Source organism: Protopterus annectens, chromosome 6.part0 (assembly GCF_019279795.1).
Source record: "Protopterus annectens isolate FY-2018-M chromosome 6.part0, PAN1.0, whole genome shotgun sequence".
Lineage (NCBI taxonomy): Eukaryota > Metazoa > Chordata > Ceratodontiformes > Protopteridae > Protopterus > Protopterus annectens.
The window spans coordinates 1,124,352,454-1,124,375,707 of NC_056737.1; the positions used below are offsets into that span (position 1 = coordinate 1,124,352,454).

A 23,254-nucleotide genomic window follows, 5' to 3' on the forward strand; every position below is an offset into this window, starting at 1 on the left:
TTGCAGTACAGATAGACAATATGTCAGTGGTTTGGTACATCAACAAACAGGGTGGAACCAGGTCTTACCCCTTGTGCTGGGTGGCCCTCAGACTGTGGTAATGGGTGATTTTCTCCCAACATTTTCTGACAGCAACGCATATCCCTGGGACATCCAACGTAATAGCGGACAGGCTCAGCAGGGCTATCCTCATGCCTCACGAGTGGTCTCTGAAGCAGGAAATTGTGGATCTTATTTTCCGCAAATGGGGCCAGCCTTGCTGCGATCTCTTTCCCTCTCCCTCAACAACAAATGCAGCAGCTACTTCTCCCTTGTTCCTCCTCCAGATCAGACACCTAGGGACGCTCTAGTCCACGATTGGCCTCAGGGACTCCTATATGCATTTTCCCCTTTTCCCCTAATTCCAAAAGTCATTCAGAAAGCAAAATCGTTGGGTCGCAAAATGATCCTCATTGCCCCCTATTGGCCTTGACAGATTTGGTTTCTGTTCCTTCACCCTTACTTCTAGCTCAGCCTTGGATTCTGGACCCAGTACCGGACCTGTTGATTCATCAGTCAGGTGGGCTACACTAATCCCTCCAATCTCTCAAGCTCACAGCTTGGTTACTCCACTTCCAATCCTAGCCAGGCTCCCTAATATTTCCCCAGCAGTCCGTGATATTATTGTTTCTTCCCATAAGACAAATACAAGGAAAGTCTGTGCTAGCAAATGGAAAAGATTCTCTTACTGGGCAGAATACAGGAATTTAGAGCTTTTTACAGCTCCTGTACACAAGATTTTGGAGTTCTTAGCAGAACTGTTTTATTTTGGTGCAGCAGCTGCTACCATCAGAGTACAACTAGCTGCCATTTCAAATTTTCACGTCGGAGTTTCTAATTCCAGCATAATATCTCACAAACTCTGTAAGGCCTTCATGAGAGGTACTTAGACCCCCAGTGAAAGAGCCCCTTCCACCTTGGGATCACAATTTGGTTCTGGCTTCCTCGATACTGCCATCCTTTGAACCAGCAGCATCATGTTCCTTGAAATTTCTCTCTTGGAAAACTCTCTTCTTAGTTGCTATTACTTCTGCCAGACTTGTTTCAGAACTTCATGCACTATGTGTTCGCCCTCCATACCTAGTTTTTCACAAATACAGAATTTCTCTGAGAACCAACCCATCTTTTCTACCCAAAGTTTGTTCATAACACAGTTTGAATCAATCCATTGAACTTCCAGTCTTTTTCCCTAATCATTCCAACAAGGCAGAATACAGATTACACCAATTGGATATGCATAGACAACTGCGTTTCTATCTCCATAGAAGTAAAGAGGTGAGAAAATCAGATCAGTTCTTCCTTTCATTTGCTAACAAACAAGGCCTTCCAGTTTCTAAAGTAACATTGTCAAAATTGTTATCAGACACCATAACCCATACTTACCATTTGCGACAAAAAGACCTTCCAGCAAAACCCAAAGGACATTCAACCAGGTCAGTAGCTACTTCGGTAGCGTTTCAATCTAGATTTCCCATAGATTCAATTTGTGCAGCAGCTACTTGGGCAGATCCTCATACATTCATTTTTCATTACAAAGTAGATGTGGTCTCCCGGGGCAGGGCTTCCTTTGGTTCCATGGTTTTGAAGAGTCTGTTCCAATGAGTCACCCAAGATTGAGGTGCTAGGGACGCTGTCCAATCCAGCAAGAATGAAGGCGAGATTAGACTACTTAACATAAAGAAGTTATGTACCTACCATAACGTTCCATGTTAGTTGTCCTTCATCTCGCCTTCCTTCTTGAGTCCCTCCCTCCTTTCCCCTTCCTCAAGGATTGAGAGGAGTTTCTCAATGGTTTCACTGCCTCAAGGCTGGCCTTAGACATAGGCGAACTAGGCATCCGCCTAGGGCACCGTTCAAGCCGGCCACATAAAGGTAGCAGTTTTATCTACTTGCTTTACTTCAATGTAAATTTTGTGTTCTTCCCCACTTCTCAATGCCCTGTACTGCAGCGTTTGCGCCCTCCCCCCACTTCAGTAGTCCAAACCATGAGTCACATAGCACTGCCCCCTGCTGTGTTATTCCCATCCCTCCCCCCTGCATCTACTCAGTCAGTGGCTATCACTATCATTACTAAACATTATATAAAGCATCCAATCAGTGATGCTCTCATAGCACTGATGGCTCCGGCTACTACTCCAGTCTGGGCTGCTGCAAGTATAAAACACTGATCGCGCCCACCTCTTATCCCTCTTGCTTTCTTCATTAACGATTGTGTTTGGATTTTTTTCCCTGAAGCATGCATAAGTTGGTGGCTTGATTCTCATCTGCTTCTCTTGACTCTATGGACAGGCTGAGTGGTGTTATTTTTAATTTTTTCATTGTTTGTGCAGCTTAAGGTAATTTTCTTATGAGGAAAATGCCAAAAATACAAACTGAACCAAAAAACTTACAACTAACTGGAGGTTAGCGGCTGGTTCAGTACCTATAAGTAAAAAAAATTGTTAAAAAATGAAGAGCGACTTTAGTTAGCTACAAATACACATTAACCTGCAATTTAGTTGTAAGTTTTATTATGATCCGAAACGATCATCTCTCCTTACAGACTTGTACACTAATCTGTTGCAGTCGCCCATTATCCATTGGAAGACAAATATCTGCAGAGTGCATGCAGTTGGTATCTGAGCTTTTATTTTCTAGTTCTTTTATTCCAACAACTGTACCTCGTGAGATTTGCCAGGATAGAAAAGAACTAAAAAATAAAGGCTCACGGTCACCAACTGCCTGCAGATATTTTAACTGCTACCTTCGTGAGAATGTCTGATGTTAAGTTGTCAATCTCGCCTTCATTCTTGCTTGATGGGTTCGGAGCCGATCCCTCGGCTCCGACTCGGCACTTGCTAAGCTCGAGAGTCACTTTTACCAGCTCGAGGCAGCCCCATATCCCATGATGCAAGGCGGTAAGTACCCAGATCTCGTTTGCCGCTTCGCTTATGAGGTCCTCCTTTTACCAGCTCCTGGTAAGTGATTCACTACTTTGATATTTAAGCCCCTTTTTGCTAAAAACCCTTTAATTTTTAGTTTTAAGTTAATTATATAGATTTTCTGACAGAAAATCCCTGTCTCTACTATTTTTTAGTCAAACTTTACCCATCCCATCCCCCCCCTGTTAGGGTGTGTGTGTGTGTTTTTCTAGTAATACCTTTTTGGTATTTTATTTAATTTAATTCTTTGACTGGTGTGTGTGTGTGTTGTGAAACACCATGTCAAAGGAGAGGGTCTCAGGCTTTAAGAAGTGTGACTCGTGCTGTCAGAAGATGTCTCTGACAGGCGGTCATACTTCTGCCGTGTATTGCCTGGGGCCTCTTCACCTGCAGGACTCCTGTGCTATTTGTCATTCCTTCAGCCAGAGAGTCCTGCAGGAAAGAAAACAAGCTGATACTTAGGGGCCTTCTTAAGCCGGAGGGCTCTCCGGCTAAGTCGGCTCCATCTAAATCAGCCAAATCTTCCAAGGCCCAGGCTTCTGTGTCTAAGCCTGCGGCCTCGGCTCCGACTTGTTCTGAGTCGAGATCGGCTCGGCTGGAGCCGATTCTGGCTTAAGCCTCCGGCACCGATGGCTATCGGTGCCGATTCTGCATCGACCGCCGATTGTCGGCTCCGATCGGTTCCGACCACCATGTGGCACAGGCATCGGTGTCGGCTCCGATCGGCTCCGACACCATTACTCTTGTGGCTGTATCGGCTCCGGCTGGAGCCGATGCATCGAGGCTCCCTGTCGGCTCCGATAAGTCTTGGCTCCGACAGGACCTATAGTATCGGTTCCGACATTCCAGGAAGAGGTCGAGGTCTCCTTCCTTGGAGCCGATACTTTCGGCTCGGCTTCACCTCTCCTTCGAACGGAGCCATCGGAGCCGATCTTCAAGGTCATCCAGACTTTCAGACCATGACCTAGAGAGAGTGGTCAGCAGATTACTTAAGTCACAGGTACTGGCCCAAATGTTACATAGTCCGTCTCAACAGGCGACTGTTGGTCCACACCCGTTACAGTTCCTCCTTCAACTCTACCCCAGAGCTTGGAGTTGGAGTCTTCGGGAATGGTTACTGCTACGGCTGGAGGACAGATACCCCTTCTGTTCCTTCAGCCTCTACTCTTATCTCCTCTTGAGACCTTCCTTAGAGGGATTCGTGGTCAGGCTTCCATGGTCTCCTCCGAGGGGTGAGTGGCATCGACCCTTGTCCGAACTGCTCTTCCCCTTGGAGCCTCGGCCTTGGTGAGCTTGGCTCCGACATCTGCCTCGGAGACTTCCCTTCGGTGGTCCCTGGGTTCCTAGTTCTTGGAGCGGGTTCTCTCGGACCTGCCTGGGAGGGAGCATTCGAGGTGATGAAGAGTGTGCTGGCCACTGGTATCAGTCAGCAGTCTGTTCCGTAGCTCCTCCCTCTATAGTGCCTGTTGACATCTCTGCCACTTCTCTTGCTACAGGACCCAGAGATCCTCCGCCTCAGGTTTCCCCATTGGGAATTTCCCCTCTTCGAGGATTCTCCTGATGTTTGGGAGATCCTCCTAGGAAGAGGACTTGTAAGAGGAAACATGTAGACTCCCGAGTCTGTCACTTGGGATACTGACTTTGATGAGTCAGAGGGATCCCCTAGATCCCCTCTGAGGATGTCTCCTTCTCAGACATCCTAGAACTCCTTAAACAGAGGGAAACTGGCCCACCAACAATCCCTCTGAGGATGAGTCAGTATACCTAGAGGCGTTTTGGATCTCGGCCCTCCACCTCCTGGGTGTCTCCGCCTTCGACCCCCTTATGCAGGTTATTGCCCGAAAGGCGTGGGCAGCTCCTGACTCTGTAGAGCCAGTCCCTAGGAGGCCTTCAAAATGTATCACTGCCCGGGTGACAAGCAATTCCTCACTAAGGGTGTCCCGCTGATGCCATGGTGGTGGCTGCGGCCACCAAGAAGGAACTTGCAGATCCTTCCGTGCCGTCCATCCTCCTAATAAGGACTCTAGGACCATGGATAGGTGCGGTGGCGGATGTTTTCCTCAGCGACCTTTGCTATGCGTTAAGCTGAATTACCTATGTCACTTCACCAGACTCCAGAGGGATATCCTTAAGGAGCTGGGTGAAGTAGTACAGGATCCTACAGCTGCAGGAGCTCAAGAAAAGATTGCTTCGCAGCTAGGAACCCTTAATTCCATTGCAAACTCCTCCATGCGGCTAATATCATATGCTGCTGATGGAGCGAGTAGAGCCGCAGGTACAGGTGTGGCTCTTAGGCGCCAAGCCAGGATGCGGCTATGTGATTTTGCAGATCCCTTCAAGGCGTCCTTCACAAATTCTCCCTTTGATGGGTCAGCTTTGTTTGGCCCTCAGGTGAAGGAAACTTTGACCAGGTGCGAACAGGACGGCAAGACTCTTTCTGCTGTAGGAGTCCGTTTTCCACCCCTTCTAGACCTTATCCCAAAGGACAGAAAGGTGGAAAAATGTGGTTCCGTAAATCCCAAGGAGTCACGCCGATTCACGTGGTCAGTTTACCCCTAGAGGCAGAGGGGTAACAACAACAGGCGCAGCTCTAGAGGCAGAGGGGTCCAAAACCAGGGAAACAGAGAGCCTCTCTCTGACAAGCCCTTTCAGCATCCCTGAGATGTTGCCCGGCTGTCCCTCCTTGGAGGCAGTCGGGAAGATTATCACTGTACCCAGAAGCCTGGCATTCCCTCACTCAAGACACATGGGTACACTCGATCATATCCAAGGGTTACATAATTCCTTTCGAGGAAAGTCCTTTCCCTCAAATTCCCTTCCAGATGTACCACCGGTCTAAGAAATTGCAGAGTTAGAAGTCTCAAAACTACTGCAAAAGAGCCATTCAGCCAGTTACAACAGACCATTCAGAGCCGGAATCTACTCAAGGTTCTTTTTGGTCCCCAAAAAGACGGGAGACTGGAGACCAATATTGGATCTCAGCAGACTCAACAAGTCTGTGAGGAAGACAAGATTCCAAATGGTCACTCTTCAGTCAATTCTGCCCTTCTTACAGAAGGACAACTGGATGTGCTCAATAGATCTTCAGGATGCGTACTATCACATCAAAATTCACAGGCGCTCCAGGAGATTTCTCCGCTTTCGGCTGGGGTCCAGTCATTTCAGTTCAGAGCCCTGCCCTTTGGTCTCACTACAGCCCCAGAGTGTTCACCAAATGCATGGCAGTGGTCACGGCTCACCTGAGGCGTCAAGGATTCCAGGTGTTTCCGTATCTCGACGACTGGCTCCTGTCAGCCACCACCAGGCATCAGCTTATACAAGCCAGGGATTACACAATAAATCTTTGTTCTCATTTGGGCATCTCGATCAACTTGAAAAGTCATCCTTATCGCCCTGCCAGTCTATTACCTTCATAGGCAAACTTAAACACTGTTCGGATGTCAGCTACCCTTACAGATCAAAGAGTTTCAGACATTCAGAGTCATGTCAGGATCATTCTGGCCAACAAGAAAGTACAGGCCAGAATGGTTTTAAAGGTATTAGGTCTCATGGCTGCGGCCATTACTCTTCTTCCCCTGGCTCGATTCTACATGCGCCTTCTTCAGTGGATGCTGTTCACACAGTGGTCATACCAACAACTTCCAATGCGTCACCAGATTCTGGTGACACAGACTTGCAAAGAGCATCTTGCTTGGTGGATCACATCTCCTCAGGTTCACCAAGGCAGGTACTTTGTACCCCCATCCCCGATAGCCACTGTCACCACGGATGCCTCCTGATCGGGTGGGGGTCATTATCAGGGCAGGATGGTTCATGGGGCGTGGCAGCCGTTCGGTACCATCTGCACATAAATGTCCTGGAGATGAGAGCAGTGCTTTTAACGTTGCAGGCCCTCAGCGACTTTCTTCCCGTAGGGACAATTGCAGTCCACACAGACAACATGTCTGTAGTTTGGTATATCAACCAACAGGGCGGAACCAAGTCCTACCCCTTGTGTCGAGCGCTCAGACTATGGCAATGGGCGATCTCCTCTCATCGGTTTCTGGTAGCAACGCATATCCCTGGGAAAACCAACATTGTAGCGGACAGATTGAGCAGAGCTATTCTCATGCCTCACGAGTGGTCTCTCAAGCAATCTATAGCGGAAGAGATTTTTCTGGAATGGGGTCGTCCATGTTGCGATCTTTTGCTACTCCCCAAAACAGCAAATGTCCAGACTTCTTCTGCCTCTTCCCTCTATCAGGCCATCCCCAGAGACGCTCTGACCCAGGATTGGCCCCAGGGACTTCTTTATGCCTTCCCTCCATTTCCTCTGATCCCTCAGGTTATCCAGAAAGCTACCGTTTGAGAGCCAAATTGATTCTCATTGCCCTTACTGGCCTCGACAAGTTTGGTTCCGTTCCTCCATCATCACCTTTTGGTGCAGCCGTGGCATCTGGACCCAGTGCCAGATCTTCTGATTCACCAATCGGGTCAGCTGCACCGGTCAATCCCTTCTCTCAACCTCACAGCATGGTTGCTCCACTTCCTTCCTTAGCCAGGCTTCCTTTGATCTCTAACCCAGTTAGAGACATCATAGTAACTTTGCTAAAATCCTCTACCAGGAGGATTTATACAAGCAAATGGAAGCGTTTCTCTTATTGGGCTAAGGCCAAGAATATTGATCCTTTTACTGCCCTGTTCAGGCAGTCCTGGACTTCTTAGCAGAGATTTTTCATGCAGGCTCCTCTTCTTCCACAGTCAGAGTTCAATTGGCTGCTATTTCCAATTTTCATGTCGGGATAGCAGATCATAATATTATGTCCCATAGGCTCTGCAGGGCCTTCTTGAAAGGAATTTTCCTACTAAAGCCTCCAATCAGGAATCCTCCTCCTCAGTGGGATCTAAATTTAGTGCTGACATCCTTGATTCTTCCGCCCTTCGAGCCAGCTGTTTCTTGTTCCCTGAAATATCTTTCTTGGAAAACTTTATTCCTAGTGGCTATTACATCGGCCAGGAGGGTGTCTGAACTTCATGCTCTTTCGGTTCGACCCCTATTTGGTTTTCACAAAGACAGAGTATCTTTGAGAACTAACCCAACCTTTTTGCCTAAGGTCGCTTCAAAGAACAATTTGAATCAATCCATTGATCTCCCTGTATTTTTCCCTAACTATTCAGATAGAGCTGAACAAAAGCTACATTATCTTGATGTCCACCGTCAACTTAGATATTATTTGGACAGAACAAAAAATTTAGAAAATCTGATCAACTTTTTGTTTCCTATGCGGATAATAAAAAGGCCTTCCTGTTTCTAAAGTGACCTTGTCCAGATGGCTTTCTTGGTCATCTCTGAAATTTATCTGCTCAGGGGAAAACAGCTGTGCTCAAAACCTAAAGCACATTCAACTAGGAGCTTAGCTACTTCTACAGCTTTTCAAGCTAGACTTCCTTTAGACACTATTTGTGCAGCGGCCACTTGGGCCACTCCTCACACTTTTGTTTCCCATTACAAATTGGACTTGGCCTCCAGGGACAGAGCCAGTTTTGGCTCTACAGTCCTCAAGAGTTTGTTCCATTGAGCCACCCAGGATAGAGGTGCTAGGGGCGGTCCCATCAAGCAAGAATGAAGGCGGGATTGACAACTTAACATTAAGAAGTTATGTACCTACCATAGCGTTCCATGTTAGTTGTCTTCTCTGCCTTCTTTCTTCTCCCTCCTTCCCCCTGGTCTGGACAGACCTTGTTATAAGAAACTGTTATGCTGAAGACCATTCAGACCTGGTCCTTCTTCCATCTGTAAGTTTTCTTTCTTCCTTTGGGAAGTATTTTATGCTTGGTGCTATTGCCCTTTGTCATCAAACGAGATCTGGGTACTTACCGCCTTGCATCATGGGATATGGGGCTGCCTCGAGCTGGTAAAAGTGACTCTCGAGCTTAGCAAGTGCAGTCGAGCCGAGGGATCGGCTCCGAACCCATCAAGCAAGAAAGAAGGCGAGAGAAGACAACTAACATGGAACGTTATGGTAGGTACATAACTTCTTATTTTAATACCATTTATTTCTCTCTGGCTCTAAGTATAAGCTGCTATAAACCAGGAGGAGGGGGAGGTTGCTAAGCAGTTTGTTAGGGTGGAGAGAATGTTTGACCATTTCTCTGTGGCTGTAAGTGTAACACATCTGGAGTGATTGAATTTGCAAAAAGATGTAGAGATGCTGAACCCAAGCAGTCTGTTCAGAAGGGATACACAACATGGCATTTTTGTGTTGCTTGCTGTATTGCATGTATAGGTAAAATGCAGGTTTCTTGCAAAACTAGTTTGTTTGTAAGCAAATACTACTAGCCCTTGTCATTGTCATTGAATATTGCCAGCTTGCATTCTCAGTGGTGTAATTGTACTGAAGTGGAAGAGGTGTGACTGAGTTTCGGTGGGCATAGCTTAAACTGTCCAAATTAAGTAGCAATGTAACAAGGAGACCAATCCCACAGTGCATTTAGTGACTGCATCACACTATTTGATACATAAAACAAATCATATGACCTGCAGCCATGATCACATGATTCACATAAAAGAAGTATTTATAATCAATACTTAAAATTAAACATTTTAAACATGAAAGTATATGTAAAATGTATATATATATATACACACATAAAATGCAGCATGTAGCTTTATTAAATAAGGGATTGGGTTTCATACCCACCCACATGGAGGATATGGTTAAAGTTTTAACTGATCTAAAACTGTTTATTAGATCTATAGCATTAAAATAAATTTTTAAAAATAATGACTATGATATTGACTTATGCAAGAGACGTAGTACATTTATGCCATGTTATCCACCTGTACTAACAGCATTTCATAACCTATGTGAGTTTGATATTAGACAAGCTTATGAAGGTAAAAGAAGTAATAGGTCCTTTAATATTACATATTCTGAATATATGGCAATGAATGAACTTAGAGATAATGCAAATATTATAATTAAGCAAGCTGACAAAGGAGGTTCCATTGTCATTATGGATAAATGTATGTATAAGCAAGCTGTAATGTTATTATTAGATGATCAAATTGCTTTTAAAAATGTATCAACTATGGACGTAAAAAGGTGTATTAGTTATGTAAATATGTGTATTTATGAACTTCAATTGTCAAATGACATAACACTAGATTTATTTCATTTCTTTACGGTCCCCTGTCCAGTTATCCCACAATTATATGGGGTTCCCAAGGTACATAAATCTAAGGACAATCCACCAATGAGGCCCATAGTATCTGGCAAGGGCTGGATTACAGAGCCGATATCCCTATATTTACAGAAGCAGCTACAGCCTTTATTAAATAAGTGTAAGACAGTATTGAAAGATACATCAGATTTCTTGGTAAAACTAAAGAAATGCTATACATGACTAAAGGAATCAGATGCCAACATTAACAACATGTATATGGTGGTTATGGACATTAACTCATTGTTCACGGTCATTCCCAATGACCATGGAGTAGAATCTATAAGAAGCTTTCTAATACAACATTCTAATTTTATAACTAGACATATAGAAAATGTCTGCATGTTACTCGAATTAGTGTTGGGAAATAACATATTTTTATTTGATAATAATCTTTATCTACAACAAACAGGGGTAGCAATGGGCACATATGTGGCGAATACATACGCCAATCTTGTTCTATACCAATGGGAGAAAGAAAATATAAGTGATGGAGAGAAATTCTTGAATGATAATATTGTTTTTTATCAGAGGTTTGTAGATGACTGTTTTCTTCTTTGGAAAGGAGATTTATCTGAACTTATGGATTATGTCTCATTCTTAAATAATACTACTAATTTTTTAAAGTTTAAAATAGAAGCATCAGATACATCTATAAATTTCTTAGACGTGACAATTACTAAACATAATAATAGTATTAGCACATCTGTATTCAAGAAAGAAATAGCAGCAGGTAGATATTTGCATGCAAGCAGCATGCATGCACCCCACGTTTTCAAAGGCATTGTCAAAGCCCAAATGGCTAGAGTAAGTAGACTAAACTCAACGCTGGAAACTTTTATGAAGCAATTAGATGAAACCTATGAGGAATTTAAGAATAGTGGATATCTAGTGGATTTATTAGTAAACACTAAGGATTATATAATAACACATAGGGAAGGAATATATGAACCTACTTTCAATAGGATACCCATTGAAAGAGATGAATTAGAAATACACTTGAGAAATGTAAATAAATTGAGATTTACAACCTCATTTAATTTAATGTCAGATGTCATTAGAAAAATAATAACTAAATATTGGAAGGTATTATTAGCACAAGAAGACATTCGATTAATAGTAGGTGACAAACCTTATTTCAGCTATAGAAATATGCGAACACTAAAAAGTATACTAGGATATAAAGATTTTATTAAGGTAAAACCTAGTTTGGACATAAATATAAAACAAGGTACTTATCCTTGCTATAATTGCAGTAGCTGTGGTGATATAGTTAAATATAAAGATGCACCTCAGTGTGATACGTTTGTACATCCAGTATCAGGCAAGGTGTTTAATTTTTATGGTTATGCTACTTGTGCTACTAATAATGTGGTTTACTTAGCAACATGTGAAATCTGCCCATCTTTTTATGTGGGAAAAACCACCAGAAAACTTAAAGAAAGAATAACAGAGCACAAGTCTAACATTAGACATTCTAATGAGAATAATGCACTGTTTAGGCACATTGAGTCCCTAGGAAGTAAACATTGTTTTAAATTTAGGGTAATTGATCGAGTTTTAGCAACAACTAGGAGAGGAGATTTGTCCAATTTCTTGGACCTTAAGGAATATGAGTGGATAGTTAGGCTTTCTGCAGATACACCCCCTGGTTTAAATGCAACAATATCTCTAAAACCTATTTTAACTAGAATACAGCAAACCAGATTAAAATGATTTTGTATTTTAACATATTTTATGTGTGTATATATATACATTTTACATATACTTTCATGTTTAAAATGTTTAATTTTAAGTATTGATTATAAATACTTCTTTTATGTGAATCATGTGATCATGGCTGCAGGTCATATGATTTGTTTTATGTATATATATGGGCGTTTTCATTATACCTGTTGTTATACATTGAGAAAGGGTTTTTAACCTGAAAGCTTTGTTGTTATTATAAAGGTTTCTCTACTCAACTATTGTCGGTTATTGGATTTAAAGTTTTGGTATCAGTGCTTTGTTTCATTTGTGCATCACACTATTGCCATTTTATAATCTGCCTATATCCGGTGTGTATAGAGTTCCAAAGAATATCCAGAGTTTTGCCTCTTTTTTTTTGTCCATTTTTCATCAAATTGTGTTTTTTTTTTTTTGGCAAATTATTGGTAAATCATTAAAGATTGAAGTTAGGAAATGCTAGACATTTGAGTTTCAGAATTCATATCCTTTAGAAAATTCATGTTAATGCAAAACCTGTTACTTATATCAGCTTTCTAAGTTTGTAACAGCAATATTTAAACATTGTCCTATTTTTGGGGGCCTTTGTCCCTCTTTTTACGGCTTTGTCAAGATTTCTTGCTCTAAGAGGTTGAGAGGTATGGCCAGTGTATGAATGTTGGAGAAAACCTTTGATGGAAAGAAATGCTAAGTTTTCCTTTCCTATCTGTTACAATTGCACCAGTTGCATAATGATGAAGAAACTTCTAAAAAGGCTGTGGTTTACAAATACCTGTTGTGTGGGCTTTTGGTTTCAAGAAGTCATTACCATTGGTATTCTTGCTAGTTTTGGTTTAGAAATAAATGTTATATAGTGGGCTGTTTCATGAAGTCATCACCATTCCTTTCATTGCTACATTGTGAAGGCAGTTTATAAATCATGTGCAATGCAAGAGCTTTCTTTCTGATGCAGTGATGCATATTAGCAAGAACAGTGGTTATGTACTTTGGTAACTACTTATATCATACAAATGAAAGCTAAGCATGATAGACATTATTTAGTTAGCATTATAATGAAGTGCCACAGTCTGTCTTTGGAATAATCTAAGTATGTCTGGAGTGGTAATGGCATGCGTGCACCACACATGTATTTTTTATGCCCAACTGATTTAAGCCTATTAAATAATAGCCCATTGTTATAACATGTAGCATTTTCTATTGTGTTACCTTCCATTATATTGCTGTTGTATCAGTTTGTACCATTGATGACATAGTCTGTGTGACAATTATATTGTACTTTGGTAGCAATTTTAGCTGTTTTATATTTGTCTATAGTGTGATATTCCCTGCTGTTAAAATAGCTTTCCATTTTTAGTTTTAATTTTGTGTTGTATGATAACTGAGAATTGTAATCATATGTTTGCCATTTCCTACTCCCTTGTGGCTTAACTGGGCACTCAGTTATATTATGCAAGAATAGCCATGTGGCGATTTTGGTTCTATTTTAAGAATAGGGGGGCTGGCTCCCTGGTTTTTAGATTGTAGCTGAATATAGAGCTTGCCTCCACATATATACTTTTGGGGGCAAAGGAACTAAAATTGAATAATTTATTAACATTATATATACTTAACAAGCACTGGAGGCACTAAGTCAGTTTTTAAATTTTGTAAATCTGATTGCATGGCTTAAACTGGTATAGCTGTTACATTTCATTGTGTTGCATGATACAGTACTTGAGCCAATGTGGTAGTTAAGAATTGCCCTTCCAGTGGCACAAGTTGAAAGGTAATCTTATGTAAAATTGTAACTGAGATACATGATAAATAGGGCTGAGTCCTAAGTATAAAGAAATTATTTTAATTACACTGATCAGCTTAGATGGACTTTAGTATACTGCAAGAAAGTGTTCCACCTTTGCCACTTTGTTCCACATTGGCAGGTACGGTTGACAACTATGGAGGGTTTTGTCTCTTATTCTTAGGAAAGCAATTTCCATGGATTGTCTTTCTGCTGGAATACCATTGTGTTGATTATTGAAGTGGTGTTCCAACCTAACCAGATATGCTGCTAAGTTTGGTAGAGGTGATGGACAGCTATCGGCATATGTAAAAGGTGAACATACATATCCAAACTCTAAAACTGTTGTGCTCATCCATTAGTAAACCTTTTTGCTGTCCCTTATTCAGTCTGACAAAACAGATTGCTGTCGATCTCATGCATTGTAACACTACGTTTATGCTATATATTTGATTATGGTCAGTCAGTGCCCAGTGTCTGTTGTACTGGTCAGTGATGTGCTGGTGTGTAAGGCTTGCTCCCTTTGTTACACTATGACAAAGCATTCACTGATTTTTCAGGCATTTAAAAAAACTGAAAGAAATGACTGGAGTGGCTTTTGTGGGAGTGACCTAGCTGTGGGCGAGGCTCAAATAGGGGTGTTCCTTGAGAACTGCATGGGTGGGGCTTAAGGGGCACCAGAGCACTACTTTGCCTAGGGTGCCATTTCAGCTAAGGCTGGCCCTGCACTGGCTGATTTGTTTTATTAGTTGCTTCTCAAGCAAACCATGACAATTAACTGTATATCCAGGTTTATTAATGGGTTATCTTCTATAATTATGTCTAGTGTGAGCTATCTCAAACGGGATCTGGGTAGCTGACGCTGGGCATTCTGGGATAAGAGGTAGCCTCGAGCCAGTAAAGAGCTCTCAAGCTATAGTAAGTGGCCTAATCGGAGCTGAGGATCAGCTCCGAACCCATCCAGCAAGAATGAAGGCTAGATGAAGGACAACTAACATGGAACGTTATGGTAGGTACATAACTTCTTTTTTCGTGGCCTTGCAAATTTGGCTAATATACTTCTGCAGTTCCCAAGGTGGTGTAGAATGCCCTTTGTGAAGGGATATGAAAACAGCTCTTTTCCATACCTCGGGGCCATATAATTTGGTTAGGTTTAAGTTAAACAAGTGAAGAAAGGGGTTGACAAGGGCATGTTTGGCATTATTTATTAGGCATCTAGGTAGATTGCCTGGTCCCAGGGAGGAGGTGTTTTTAGTATTTGACAGCAAAGTCAGGACCTATTCCATGTTGATTGTAGGGGTGTATGGGACTTTGGGATTTGCAGAATTTTAATTACTGTTTCTCATTTAAAGTTAGCACAAAACCTGTTGGCAAGTAAATTTGTTGTATCTTTAGAGGCAGCATGTGCAATACCTTTAGGATTAATTCAAAACATTGGTGAGTGGCATTTCTAAATTGTCTAATGTAGCTAAAGTATGATTTGAAGTTATGCTTGGCTTCTGATACATTTAATTTACATTTACATTTGACCTTCCTGGTCATTGTTTTTAATTACTTCCTGACCTTTTTATATTCTTTAATGTGATTAGCTTATGATTTGCTTTTGGATTTTAGATTTTTTCTTAATTAGCTTATTTTTACCTGTGGACTACCAAGGTGGTTTATTTTTAAATTTCCAATTATTGTCTGTTTTAATTGGGACTGCTAGATCTATACACCCATGTGGGTGAGAGTATATCTCAGCTGCATAAGTAGCAGCTAAAGATAGATGGGGGGCTAGTGAAATTGTGATTAAAGATAGAGAGCTCATCAGTTTTGTATGTTTAAAGCCCTTAAACTCAGGATTGTTTGTAGTGCTGGAGTTTGCAGCTTTAGGATAGTAGGCTACTAATCTGCAGTATGTCTTTGACTCAAAAAGGGGTGGTACACTAAGGGGCTTTGTTGGTAAGGAATAGGTCCAGTGTGACCCCCCCCCCCCTGTCCCAAGTCAACTCTTTGTTCCTTCTAGGGAATTAGCATTAATTAGATCCTGGAGTTTTAGGTCAAACCAAGCTTTTGACATGTAGCATAGCTTTTAACTGACATTGATTTCACAAAATACCCCTGATTTTGCCTCATATTTTCTGCTCTGTCCCTCATAAAATCTATGATGTTTCTTACAAATTGAGTATTGCAGTCACTACACAAAGACAAGTATTTGACTTTCAGACTCCATTTTCTACAGAATATACATGGTAATACAAATCCTGTTATTCTAGCAACTTACTAAATAACTTACTAAGTATATAAGACTGACATATAAAATCTGTCCCTGATTTTGAGCCTTTGTCCATCATTTATTTTTTCATTTTGTCACTGATTTTTCTGATAAGCGGTTGAGAGGTATGAGGTGTAGGTAAGCCAGTTAAAGTATAACTGAAATCTCTCTATTTTTAATATTTATCACTGTATTTCCAGCTTAGCAATTACGTTTGTTTTTTCATCCTACTTAGATTTTCAGTTGTATATCTATACACGTTCATTCATATTATGATTTGTTTTTGACACACAAATCTGATGAAGTATTTATTTGATATGAAAGTGATCTTTGTTAAAAGTTGTATATTTATTAATATTTATTCTGGTAGATGTCTATTGCTAGAGCTTTTTGTTAGTCAGTCATTTTTTTAGTTTGTTTCTTAATTAATAAAGTTTTGATTAATTAGTTCATAGGTAGGTACTAGGCTGTTGGCCCTATGGCCTATATAAGCCTAGTCAAAAAGGTACCCTGGCTTTCGCCACCCAAGAAAATTATTTTCCTGTGCCCCTATCAAGCAGAGCCACAGAGGTGATCCCTGAGGTGAATTTCCTGTTTCCCATCCAATCATCAAGATTTTTCTTGAAGAGTGCTAATGAGGAACTTTGTTTGATATAGATAGGTAGTTTATTCCAGAGTATGAGAAGTCTCTGGGACAAGAATCTATCCCTCCAGCATGTTCTGTTTATTGTGGTGACAAGGTTTAGGTCTCTAGAGCATGTAGCTTGGAGGGATTGGGATTTATTTAAGTGGAGCATGTCCAACAGCTCAGAGTTTGACATAGCTTTGTATGTTAGGCAGAGATCGTCTCTGAGTAGGCGATATGCGATGGAGTAAAGCTGGAGTTTTTTGATGCAGTCTGCGTAGGGCATCTGTTTGAGGCCGGTAAACCTCTTTGTGAGGTATTTCTGCAGCCTTATGTCTTGTAAGGTACATACCAAAAGGGGCGTTGTACTCTATAATGGGTCTAATGTGTGACGAGTAGAGGGGAACAATGACCTCTTTTTTCCTGGATGAGAAACTTTTCGTGATGAGGTGTGGCATGTAGAAGGATTTCCTGACTACTGTGGCGATGTGATTATCAAAGGAGAGACTACTGTCCACTTGTGTCCTAAGGTCTCTTATCACACTTTCGTGTTAATTAGACTACCACCTATGTGGTAGCTCATGGGTACAGAGTTTTTAACCAAAGGAAATGACAATGCACTTTTGGCATTGAGCTTGAGGCCATGGCTTTGACACCAGGCATCTGTCTCAGTGAGGCCTTTTTGTAGGATGTCCACATCGTTTGGAGTTTCGATTATGGCTCCTAGTTTGCAGTCATCTGAAAACTTCGTTAGACAAAGACCTTCTGTGTTAGCCTGTACTACAGAAAAGTAGATACCAAACAGGAGAGGATCCAGGACTGAACCCTGTGGTACTCCACTTGTCACTGGTCTGAAGTCGGATTTGGAGTCTGCTACTTTCACAGTGTGGGTTCTGTCAGTGAGACAGTTGGCAACCCATCTTGTGACATGGGGATTTATACCTAGTTTAGTGAGTTTATCTATAATTCCATAGTGGGGGGTGGTGTGAAAAGCCTTGGCGAGATCTAGATAGGCTATGTGAACCACCTTACCCTCGTCTGCGGCTTTGGTGACTGCTTCAAGGAAGTCTATCAGGTTTAGAAGACATGATCTGCCTTTTACAAACCTTAACTGGGTGGGGTCCAGAGTTTGGAGATTACCAATGTCTTTGTTTATAAGTTCCATGATGATATGTTCCATGGCCTTACAGACCAGGCTCATTAGGCTAATGGGGTGGTACTTCCCGGGGTTTGTGGTGGCTCCCCCTTTGTGGATTGGGGTAACCATCACTGTGCGTCATTCAGTGGGCACAAAGACTGAGGTGAGGCTATGATTGAACATGGTGCTTAGGTGGGGTGCCAGTTCATTCTGTAGTTCGTGTAGAACGCAGCCTGGGATGTTGTCAGGTCCTGTGGATGCTGTATTCTTGGCTTTGGAGAGTGTGTTTTTTTACTTGTGCAGCCGTGATTACAGGAACTTTGCATTCTTCCGGTATAGACATGGGCCCTTTAGGGGGCGGGGGGATAAAGTTAGCACTGAGCCTATCTGCCAGGATGTTGGCAATATCAGTTGGTTCTGTATATTTACTGCCATTGTGCTGTAACTCAGAGCAGATTTGAGTGTTGCCACTGAGATTCTTGACATAGCTATAGAATGCTTTGTGGTTGTCTTTAGAATCAGTGGCGATTTTGTTTTCATAACTAGCTTTGGAGGATTTTATGAGGGATCTCAGCTTCTTACTGAGGCTGACCAGGGAGTTCCTCCAATCATGCGATTTTACTCTTTTTTTGCAATAGTTTCTATATTCTGTTGTAGAGTTTGTTTATGGCAGGGGACCGCCAGATTGGCTTCCTTTTTTTGGAGGATGGCATCTTGGTTCTGTTAGGGATAGCATGATCCATGCACTCGTGTAAGTGCTTATAAAGTGCATTTGTGTAGGATTCAGCAGTTGTACCGCTATTGTCCATCTGCATGGGTGTCATGAAGTTTGCCACTTCTGTCTTAAGAAGTGTGAAGTTGGCTTTGGAGAAATTTTTACGGTGGTTTCCCTAATGGGGGGTGGGGGTGGGATGTGGATGTCTAGGGTGATTAGCTTGTGGTTGGATCTGGCCAATGAGGAATTGACCTCTGGTGTAGAACACCGGTTGCCCATGCTGGTAATGACCAGGTCTAGGATATTGCTACCCCTGGTGGGGATGGGGATAAGTTGATCCAAGGCATTGGAATTTATGAATTCCAGAAAACATTGAGCAAAAGAGTTGGTACACGAGTAGTTTTCCCAGTTAATGATGGTGTAGTTGAAATCGCCCATTATTAGGGTGCTGGGTTGTACCCTAATTTTTTCCAGTATATCAAGAAATGAGGAGTGGGAATCGTGGGGCATAGTGGGGGATCTGTAGAAAGTTACAATTTGGATCGTGGTCTTGCCCAGAGCTAGATGCACTTGGATAATCTCGGATGCATTATGCTGAGCAACTAGCCTGGAGGTGTGGATATCCTTAATGAATATGGGCACGCCTCCACCTTTACTGTTTCGGTCCAGGTTAGGTGGCCAAAAGGTGTGGTATGAATTATAGCCTGGTAATGCAGGGGTGCAGTTGGTTAGCCTATACAAAGTGTTAATAAACTGGTCTTAGATTGTAATTTGTCTGTACATGTCTAGGTTCAGTTTTAGTTAGCACAGTCTCTTATGGTGGTAAGGGGGGAGGGAGACTTGTGTAAATGAATGATTTTAATGCTTTTTTTGCTCTTAACAGAATCATCCCCTGTAACTACTCCCTTTCTCCAAACAACCTGATTATATGTAAATAAGGAATGTTTTTGATGCTTTTCATTATACTGAACTAGGATAGCTTGTTTGTGTGTTTTCAATAAAGGATATTCCATTTTAACTCAGCTGTGAAGTACCTACTATTTTCTATTTGATTATTTTGTAGCACGACACGTATTTTATAGTTATATTTTACATTTCAGTTTTTATTAAGTGAACCAAGTGCATAACATAATTTAGGAAGTGAACATCACACCGCCATACTGCGAAGTTTCTTCTTGGTTTATAATTGAAATCTGCCAACATGACAGTATTTTTCATTAAGGGTAATTCACTGAGTATCTTTATGGATCTCTTGTGGTATTGTGAGGAAATGACTGTCATTTAGTAGGGATGGTGGCATATAGGAACAAAATCTTGATGTCAGCCCAAACTGACGTTATCAGCTGATGACCCAGACAGTGTAAGTTCTGGCCAAGAAAGAATGTCTAATGCCAGCTTACCCATCATGGGGGAAGGGCCACTTTCTTTGCCTGCTGCAAGACTGTCAGACAGCAGAGACTGAGCATCTATACAGGAGGCACTGTATAGACCAGGGCATGTGTTCTGGCCTGCAGAACAGCACGTGTGTAATAGGCAGCTTTTGGTAGACACACACACACACACACACACACACACACACACACACACACACACACACACACACACACACACCACTAGGTCTCTAGGTCTCTGTAGCAGGTTCTACATGCCAGAGGATGGTGTTAAGTGTATAACAGAAAACGAGTATGCCATTTTCCTGATTTTCATCTCCCCCTTATAGGAGTCTGAGAAAGGAGAATGAATGGGTTGTTTGTGAAAAGCAAAGATCTAGATGACCACAGTGACAGGAGGAAAACAGAGCAATACCTTACTAAAAGAATCACAGGCCTAAAGCAGATGCCCTATGCAGACCACCTTAATAAACTCCAGCTATACTCTGTCGCATATCGTCTACTCAGAGGCGATCTCTGCTTAACATTCAAGGCCATGTCAAACCCAGAGCTGTTGGACATGCTACACTTAAAGAAATCCCAATCCCTCAGAGCCACATGCTCCAGGGATCTAAACCTTGTCATCACAATAAACAAAACATGCTGGAGGGATAGGTTCCTGACCCAGAGACTCCCCAGACTCTGGAATAGACTGCCCATACATGTCAAGCAGAATGCCTCTTTGGCCCTCTTCAAAAGGAACCTTGACGATTGGATGGGAGAAAGGAAATTCACCCCGGGGATCACGTCAGTCGCTCTGCTAGACAGGGGTCCAGGGGAAGTACATAGTGTGGGAAGAAATGCCCAGGGAATTGTTATGGCTAGGCTTGTATAGGCCCTAGGGCTGATAGCCTAGTACCAACCTATGAATCTATGAACATACAAATCTGATTGCAGTAAGCAGCTAATCTTCTGAATTTCTATGTGGGTCATAGAGGGCATATGCTTAGTATGTCTGCTATGTATGCACATGTAACCCTTTCTGAACTGGTGGATTGTATGGCAAAAGGGACAGAGAAGGGTGAAGAACAACTGCCACTGCTGCCTGTTGGTAAAATGACAGCCCACACCGGCGCCCCAATGCTTATTTACCTTTCCACATGCATATCATAGCCTAGTTCCACCAGCAGTACAACGAACTGTTGTGCATTTAATATCCATGGCGTATTGAATTTACATGTAGCATGTGCCCGACACTGTAGTGAATTGTCTGGAACTGCACTGCTTCTGCATAGATGGATTTGCATAACTTCTTCAGTGGTGAGTACCTAGCAGAGGAGGCAACGGCTGATGGAAATTGTATTGCAGTTCCACTTACCTGAACCCGCTGAATCCAATTGAATCACATGGCTCTTTAAATATTCTTAGGCCAGATTCAGACATTCTCTTGTCTTTTGTAAAGTAGTTTTTTAATGGTTTCTTGTATTTTCTCTGCCCCTTAGAGATCTCTGAGATTTTATTATACTCATTAAAGTCTGCTTAAGATGTGGATTGCTTTACAAGTTACTGATAACAAATATTAATAATTTAATTATCATTACCAAGTGTTGTTCTATTTTTAGAACTGGAAAAGACACGGTGACTCCTGCTATAAGGTAGACCAAAATGAAATACCCTTTGGAGAAAATCTGAATTTAACAATAATGAACAGGTAAGAATTCTTGTATGACAGGAACATATCATGTTGCATACAACCTTGCTGGATCCAGTGCTTAATCCTGTTAGAGGTGTAGGTACAAATATTAAGCATATTATGGATAGACGGTGCTGTTTGTATTAGTTGATGGAGAACATTTAGGACACAGATGGAAATCAGTTTTGAATTTAAGATGTTAGACTTGGATTTACCGGGTTCAGCTAAATACCTTTACAATGTTTAGACATGCAGTACATTTTTTTCCACATTCAGATCTTTCTAACTGGGTAAAGCCTGGCTGGAATTTTCATCACAGGGATTCTAAATTAAACAATTTCAAGTTTTTATTTGAGGCAAGTCATTGCAGAAAAATCTTCCAACCAATATAGAACTGCTAGTTAAAAAAAACCTGCTAGTTTTGTTTGAGTTCACATTTCCTATTTGGGAGGTCACGTTCACAGGTTACATAGAAAGAGTATCTATAAAAAGTTGTGGACCCTTCATAGGTTCCACAGGATCAAACTTATTTTTGTGTTTGATAATTACACTGAGTAACATTTATTAAGTTTGTTCAGAAGTTTGAATGTTTGTACTTTCTCGACATCTATGTCATTACCTTATTAAATGCTTCCTTTGAGTACATATTTATCAAATTCATGCTTTCCCCTTTCATTTAAAATGTAAGACTTTTTTAATCAACACTGGCCTTCAAGATGGCAGGATCACTCGTTTACTTGCAGAAACTGATCCCAATATAAACATTTGGTCTATAGGTATTGTTTAGGGTGGAGCACATAAAAGCACTGTGATGTTTGTAAATCAGATGCCATGATTACACTTTCTTAAAACGTAGAGGTTATCAGTGCATGGGCTGCCCCAATCAGCTTATCTGTTGGGCAGCAAGAAAAGCATTGATGTGAGAGAAATTCATCTTTGAGCTCTTTGACAAATAAGAACCATCACTTGGACAGTAATCTCTTGAGGAAAAGTCTGTGTCAACAAAAGTCATAGAATCTAGCCAGTAGTGATGAAGTAAACTTTCTTTGGATAAAGCCCCTATAGAGTAAATTATAACATTTGGGATTAACCACATTTCATTCTCCATTTCCTAGGCAGAGTCTTCTTCAGCTAGGAAACAATTTCCATTGGAACTGTAGAGGATATGTGCATAGCATTTCTGCTGTGTTTGCATGTTAACTCTGTCTGGACTGGTGGATTGTATGGTAAAGGGGACAGAGAATGATAAGTACAACTATCACCTTTGCTTGCTGGTTAACTGTATGTTTTTTATGGAATTGTGATTTATTACTTGGTCTTGCTTTAATATTCTGAGGCAGCTTGGTTGGTGAGCAAGGCACTCCTACATCAGCAGTGTTGCTAGGATCGTCTTCAGGTCTTCTTGCAACTTTCAGTACTGTAGGTCCCACATTAATGCTGCAGTATTTTGGTCTGCACACTTTCTTGTGCTTGCCTATGCTATACATTTTCAAAGAAGTTTGTAGAGTAAAGTCCTGAAGCATAGTTGTGGTCATCACTTAGCCTGATTTTGCCATAGTGATTGCAAATGTCTTATTACCTTGTAACAAGATGTGAAGATGAGAAAGATTAACAAGAAAGAATCAGGTAAGAAAGGCCAGTTCAAAAAGAGAAAGAGGACACATCAAGGAAGATGCTGAGTTTTAAAATATATTGTTTGCAAGTAAAGTAAACTGGTTGCTACAGTGGACAACACTGGAGTCCATATAGTGATGTGTTCTTATGATGCTATAGGTGTTCCATCTAGGGCAT

At 41.6% G+C, this 23,254-nt stretch overlaps 1 protein-coding gene across 1 annotated transcript in view; it reads left to right on the top strand.

Moving 5' to 3' along the window:
• The window catches only part of LY75 (lymphocyte antigen 75), a 3,856,564-nt gene that overhangs the window by 1,285,354 nt on the left and 2,547,956 nt on the right, over positions 1–23,254 (top strand). Inside the window, exon 10 of the mRNA XM_044074746.1 lies at positions 21,393–21,481. Within this exon, the coding sequence (XP_043930681.1) occupies positions 21,393–21,481 (89 nt within the window). The remainder of the gene's footprint in view (positions 1–21,392; positions 21,482–23,254) is intronic.